Source organism: Austrofundulus limnaeus, unplaced genomic scaffold (assembly GCF_001266775.1).
Source record: "Austrofundulus limnaeus strain Quisiro unplaced genomic scaffold, Austrofundulus_limnaeus-1.0 Scaffold120, whole genome shotgun sequence".
NCBI lineage: Eukaryota > Metazoa > Chordata > Actinopteri > Cyprinodontiformes > Rivulidae > Austrofundulus > Austrofundulus limnaeus.
Window position 1 is genome coordinate 1,536,616 of NW_013952522.1, and position 7,419 is coordinate 1,544,034.

Consider the following 7,419-nt stretch of genomic DNA (forward strand, 5'->3'; position numbering starts at 1 on the left):
TCTCATGTATAATACCATCTCATGTATAATACCATCTCATGTATAATACCATCTCATGTATAATACCATCTCATGTATAATACCATCTCATGTATAATATGATCTCATGTATAATACCATCTCATGTATAATACCATTTCATGTTTAATACGATCTCATGTATAATACCATCTCATGTATAATACCATTTCATGTATAATACGATCCCATGTATAATACCATCTCGTGTATAATACCATCTCATGTATACCATCAAATGTATAATACCATCTCATATATAATACGACCTCATGTATAATACGATCTCATGTATAATACGATCTCATGTATAATACGATCTCATGTATAATACCATCTCATGTATAATACGGTCTCATGTATAATACGACCTCATGTATACCATCTCATGTATAATACGATCTCATGTATAATACGATCTCATGTATAATACCATCTCATGTATAATACGATCTCATGTATAATACGATCTCATGTATAATACCATCTCATGTATAATGCATCTCATGTATAATGCCATCTCATGTATAATACCATCTCATGTATAATACGATCTCATGTATAATACCATCTCATGTATAATACGATCTCATGTATAATACGATCTCATGTATAATACCATCTCTGAGCCACAACCTCCGCGTGTCGGAGTGCTGACTGGGGGCAATGTACAGGACAGCTGTCACCGGGGGATCACAGCGGGAGTGCCGAGTGAAGTTGTGCAACATTTTGTCACTCAGCAGGGGGTAACAGACGTGAGACAAGAAGTATAAACCAGCCTTCAGCCTTATAAGCAGTGACTCCACATGGTGGACAAACAGGTTTAACGATGACAATCAAAACTGTTGACATGCAAAAGACGACCATGAGCCTAACAATGGATCATTAGGGCCCTGATTATCCCTGCTGTTCACAGAGGATCATGTGGATCATCACCTGACTATCGTTGGGGCCCTGATTATCACCTAGGGCTGGTGTATGACCTCAAATTCACATCTCGATATAAACTGAATCCCTTCACGGTTACGGTATATATCGCAGTAGAAAATTACCATAAAAAGCAAAGATAATGTAAATTTTAGAGCATTTATTTACCAGAAAACTGTAATCATAATGAAACTCAGTATTTTTGCTGTAGTGCAAATGAACATAGAAGTACAAAATAATGTTTTATTTATATTGTAAAATGGTTTCAACAACCAACAAAAACATTTCTCAAATTTTCAACAATATCAAAATAAAGTGGATGTTATAACCAGTACTCTAAGTGTGGTGAAACAAATAAATGTAATATCTGCCTGCCATACAATGAGCCTCTGCCTGTTGAACTTATCGGCTGCTGCTCTCAGAGCAGAACTGTTAAAGATGGATTTATGACTAACAAACGTCCACATCTTTTTAAATCATCTCTGTGGGTAACTAAACATAAAAACAAGTTTTTCTCCGACAACTTGGGTGTGAAAAAACTACGGTTGTTAAAGCTTCGCTCTGTGCGACGTGGAGGGAGGAGGAAATGTTCCTGTGACACGACGTAACTTTTCTACAGCGGCAGAGGAAATGTTGAGGATTTATTTACTCTGTAAATGTTTTAAAACACTATTTCTTCATTTATTTTCAGAATATTTCTAACTCCTCCTGCTCAGTTGTGTCTGCACCCACAGCCCTACTGACACAGGTGTGATGATGTAACTGATGACAGAGGGTCAATTTCTACCGTAGGCCAACTTTATATTGTTTCTACAGTCTGCTGTATATATCGCACAGCCCTAATATCACCTATTGATCACAGTGGGCTAAGTCATACTCTCAATTATAGCATTGTAAGTGAGGGACAACTGGACTATGAGGCTTCACCTCTGTTTAATGATGAGACAGGTTTTCTTCACAAAAATGGCTTCCATTACTCCGCTCTCAAACCAACGGTCCTCTCTACCATGTAAAAGACCAGGGTCTACCACACCACACAGGACCTAAAATGCAGTCCGAGACAGTCCATCATATAAAAGCAGGTCCAGTAACAGTAAGATTCACAGGATCACCATAACCAAGAGGCTAGAATAATAAACAGAACATCTGTGTTCAGTATGGACTGGAGGTCCCAAAGTCCAAGTGGGAGAAGCCACAAAGGGTGGTGGAGAATAGAAGAGCCAAGATACTCTGGGATTTCCAGTTCCAGACTGACCAACAGGTGATGGCTGACCAACTACACATTGTGGTGGTTGACAAACAAGAGAAGCAGGCAGTAGTGACAGATGTAGAGATCCCAAGTGACTGTAACAGGAAGGTGCACAAAAAGCTGGAGAAACACCAAGAGTTGAAAAGAAGAATCAAAGTTGTGGAGTCACAGCATCAGTAGTCCCAGTGGTCCTTAGAGCACTCTGCTGGGACTCCCAAACTGGATGAGTAGGTTCAACAGACTTCAGGAACAACTAAGATACTGAACAGAGCCCTCTGGCTCCCAGACCTTTGGTAGAAGACCACAGTCTTAAGTGAAGTGGAATGATCCAAGTAAAACAAGAGGGCGAGTTCAAAAAATATATACAGTATATAAAGATACACATGGATGGTTTCATCTCAAACTCTGGTCTTTACCAGAGGACTGGGAGCTGGAGGCTTCTGAGGACTGTTCTTCTATAAATCACCAGGTGTTCACTTTAAAACCAACCAATAAAAAAAGCACAGTAGTTCACTGCTCGTCACAAGAGCCTAATGCTACGTTCACACCAAACGTGTTTTGAGCGACCAAAAAGAGCAAAACGCCTCTGGTTGAACGCACTATGTTCAGACCGAAGAACGCACTATGTTCAGACTGAAGAACGCACTATGTTCAGACTGAAGAACGCACTAGTGTTCAGACCAGAACAAGCAGCAGCAGTGAGGTGTGGGAGGTGGAGCTCTGGTGGCGGCTGCTTCCGCAGCACCACATGTGTGGAAAATGCTCTGCGCTCCTTCTGCGCCGCGACGCACGACCCCTAGAGGCGCCTTCACCATAGACTTTGCATGTGAATCAGCCTCTCCTGTATGGCAAGCCGTTGGGGCCATAAATCGGGCGTGTATTTACGTGCAAATCCTAGCGAGCGGTGCCGTAAATAACGTGCGAACGGGCGGTGGCGTTTTCTACCCTAACCCCAACCCTAACCCCCTGCGTGTTCGCGCGTAATGCCACCGCGCATTCGCATGTTATTTACGGCACCGCGCGTTAGGATTTGCACGTAAATACACGCCCGATTTATGGCCCCAACGGCTTGCAATACTCCTGCAGCTCAAAACGCATTCGGTGTGAACGTACCATAACTCCCATGTTGATGTGTTGTATACTAACCAACCCATTTAAAAACAAAATCACCATATAACACTGAAGCTACGAGAGCTAAACAGGTTTTACCTTGTTTGTTGGGGTTTTCAGCCACCCATGCAATAGTGATGCCTCCGATCTCTGAGTCACTGAATCTGAGCAGGAAGGTGCCGTTTGGTTTAGACAGGAGCATATCCTGAGCCTGCTGCTTGTTTAAAAATCCAAGAATGGCCCTACAGTCACACACACACATTAATATTTAGCACACTTCACCCACAACCATCTGTTTCTGCTGAAATGAAACTTTAAAGTGCCAGTAGCTGTGTTTCCATTACAAATGTTCGTAAAACTTTGTTGATTTTCTAATGTTGAAAACATAGTTTCACAACTGCAGTGTTTCCATTAAGTAAGAAATGTTCTTAAAGTCACGTGAATACGTTTGTTCTCATGATAAGTCATTACAAACATGGCAGCGATGGATGTAAACACATAGCATGTTGCTACCACGACACTAGCGCTCATCATCAGAGGAGACGTCGGCGTCTTTTATCGAGGCTTTCCAGAGACAAGTCCCTACTTGGGAGCGGCTACGTATGCTGTGTTTTTGGGAAATTGTAGTCGCTGAGTTTACTATTTTATACTACTTCTGTGATATTACTACTACTTCTACTTCCTGTTATCTTCTTCATCATCGTCTTTTTCACCAGTAGAAACAGCCGGTTGTTGATCACGTGACTCCTGTGATGTGAAAAAACTGTTTCCATTACAGTTTTGTGAAAAACACCAATTTAGATACGTCTGAAAAACCAACTCATCTTAGCTCAAAAATATTTTGTCGAAAAACGTATTTTTTTTCGAGTTTCCATTGAGCAAATTTATTTTAGAAATTCTAATTTGCACATTTTCATGGTGAATGGAAACACAGCTTGTGACATCAAATTTTTGTAATAAACATGAATGAATTTTTGGAAAGATATCATTGATAACATATTACAAAACAAATTTCACGTTGCTCAGATGAACGGTTGTTGAGATATTTACATGTGAAGAAACAGGAAGTGATGTCATAGGGGAATGTCTGCATGTGAACAGTGTCGTTACAAAAGCTAACACAGGCTGTAGAGACGAACTTGATGTCTTCGGATTATTTTTTAATCGCTATCAGAGAGACAAAGAAGAGTTAGTTTAAATAATTTTGTTTTAATAAACAGAGACAGCGCGTTTATTTTATTAATGAGTTCCCCTTTGATGTCACTTCCTGTTTCACTTTGGCTGAGCAGAATACAAAAGAAAATAGGCCAATTAAGTGACAAAACGGGTAAAATCATGTGTACTATGCCAATTTTGTATAAGCTGTAAAGACCTTTGTATTTGAAGAATAGGCATGACACAGGCACTTTAAAGCTATAAACAAATGAAGTTAACACAAAAAAATGAGAAAAAATACACTTTATCTCAGTCTTTGGGAGCACAGGTGCACACTGATCTGTTTTTACTTTCCAGCTTGCTAATAAATGCAAGATAAAATAAAAGGTATGTTTGATTACCCATCATTCCAGTGAGGTTTGAGGTGTTTCTTCATCAGCTCCACCACACCATCAAACCACTGCCAGAAGGTGAAGCTGCGTCCAGGTAAGTTCTCCTGTCAGGCACACAAGCTGTGTTAGATTTATAAAGGAGGACATGAGCATGTTGACTCTGGGTGAATTACTGGCAGTGAGTATGAGGAAGTCAAGTTTAGTTGTATAATTTTAAAGTATCTCAACGTGTTTGGCTTTAGCTTTGAGCTGGTCTTACCCGATTGAACTGGGCCCACGTTATCGTCATGTTTTTGTAATCCTCAGGGTTGTTGCTGCTGTTTGAAAAAGCCTTCTGGGCCAAAAAGACCAGGTTATCCTCGGTGAGTCCTCGTCCGCTGTGCATCTCTGCCTTGTACTTCATATCCAGGGCCTCACACAGCTTAGACCACACCACCTTGTCTGGTACAACGAATGGCACTCTGCCCTTTTGGAGGATTAAAGTAACGGATAAATTAAAGTATAATCAAGTATTGTTTTGGTTAATTGCTGGGTTGCTGATGACGTATCGACGTCACAAAATGCAGACAGGGAGCAGGAAGTAAATGCAGCCCTGTTTCCTTCTGTTGTTTCAGGGTCAAAATGCCTCAATTCTGTGCCATGTACGGTTGTACGGTTGTTGCAACTGCTCCAATCAGGAGAAATAAAAAGTTTTCATGTTCTGAAAGTAGTGTCAGAAAAAAAAGATGATAAAAGTGGATCAACAATTTACGGCTAAAAACAGGAGCTGTGGAAACAGACACTGGAAGAGTTTGCAGGTAAAGATCATATCGTTTAAATCGTATTTTCAGATCGGTTATTGGACACTTACTGGAATTTGAGTTTACAGAAGATAAATAAATTATTTGCGAGTAGATCCAAGCACATACAAATAACAGGGGTTACCTATTTAGCATTAGCAATAGAATTGTTATTATAGGCTAATTATTTAAAATATCACAACTCTCTCCACACCAGGGCAGAAACAAGTCGACAGACATTTAAAGCATCTTTGGACTCTAAATGTTTGACCCAACCTGAAACTAAGTAATTGTTGCTTCGAGGCTTTTGAAAGCTTTCATCTGGCTCCTCGTATAAAACCAGGTCTGCAGCACCAGATGGTTTACATCAGTCACCTCAACACCAGGTAAATCCTCCAGATTATAAAACAAGTCTTTTTTATTTAGAAAATATGGATCATTTCCTAAATGTACGTGGATTCTTTGCGATATCTTGTCTGCACCAGCCCATTTATGGCATTAGTGTACTTGCTGTGAGCCATTTCACTGTTTTGAACCGGAGCAAATCACTTCCTGCCCCCACATCTGAATTTTGCGTGTCATCCAGGTCATGTGACAGCAACCCAGCAATACAAGCTAACTGCAACATCTTTGGGTACTTTACATTTTCAAAGTACAAAGTTTAATGCTCAGATATGAAAGTTAGACTTTTAAAAAACCAATCATCTTACCGGCTCCGCAAAGGCGTTGTCCCACAAAACCGTGGCTGTGGCATTATTGTCCTGACTGCCATGAACGATCACAACTACAGGTAGAGATAGTGTCTGCAGGTCACAGATGAAACGTTTTACAGACTCACTTATCAGTAGCATTTTAATACAGTGCTATAAGAACAGCCCATCTGTGTAACCTTGACATGGAAGACCAGCTCGTTTCCTCCAACACTGAACTGTGACTCAAACAGGATTGTAAACTTTTCCTCCGTCACGGACTCGGCACCTCGACGATCGGAGCGCTTGATCCTCTTCAGGGACTGTAAAGAGAAACCGGTGAAACAGATATACAGCTGCGTCACAGGAAATCAACTTTTCTCTAATTAAAGATGAATTATACAACCTTATAAATACTACTAGTGTTCAAAACAATGCTGTAGTATTTCAAACATTAAAATATAACCACATTTACCATGTTTCTAAAATGTGCACTGAGGGTACCAGTGGCCTGATGATACTCCATCACACAGTTGTTGTTGAGGATTTCTCCACTGCTTTCACTGTTCAAACAAAAATATTAATTATAAAAGCATCAACTTAAAAAGGTCAGCTCAAGACACCTTACAAATACTGGAAACAACTTCATTTCAAGGTCATTTCATGTTCAAATCCAATTTAATGTAATGCTTAATTTAAGCTCAATTCAATAAATTTCATGTTCAAATCAAATCAGTTGAATTCTTATTCAAAGTTAACATAATTAAAATTCAAGGTTTGTCTTAACAGAGCAGAGCAACAGTTAAGTAAGTAAAGTTTTATTTATATAGCGCCTTTCACAGAAATAAATTCACAAGGTGCTGTTGATTCAGGGAAGGGGGCAGTTAAGAAACACCCATGCAAGGAGACATACAAGACAAACATGGGGGAACAGGTGGAACAGGTCATGCAGCAAACACAGTTGTGTTACCTTTAACAACAGCTTGAAATACACAAAAGGAAAATTGAGTTAAACAACCTGTGAGAGAGCAAGACAGCCTGTGTGTGTGTGTGTGTGTGTGTGTGTGTGTGTGTGTGTGTGTGTGTGTGTGTGTGTGTGT

The 7,419-nt window shown here is 40.1% G+C and overlaps 1 protein-coding gene across 1 annotated transcript in view; it reads right to left on the reverse strand.

Annotated features, from left to right (window-relative positions):
- Positions 1–7,419, reverse strand: part of LOC106522102 (signal transducer and activator of transcription 5B) — a gene marked incomplete at its 5' end in the record, with an annotated part of 44,318 nt that overhangs the window by 12,180 nt on the left and 24,719 nt on the right. Inside the window, 6 exon segments of the mRNA XM_014014966.1 lie at positions 3,404–3,546; positions 4,861–4,955; positions 5,111–5,317; positions 6,341–6,433; positions 6,520–6,642; positions 6,795–6,882. Of these exon segments, the coding sequence (XP_013870420.1) occupies positions 3,404–3,546; positions 4,861–4,955; positions 5,111–5,317; positions 6,341–6,433; positions 6,520–6,642; positions 6,795–6,882 (749 nt within the window).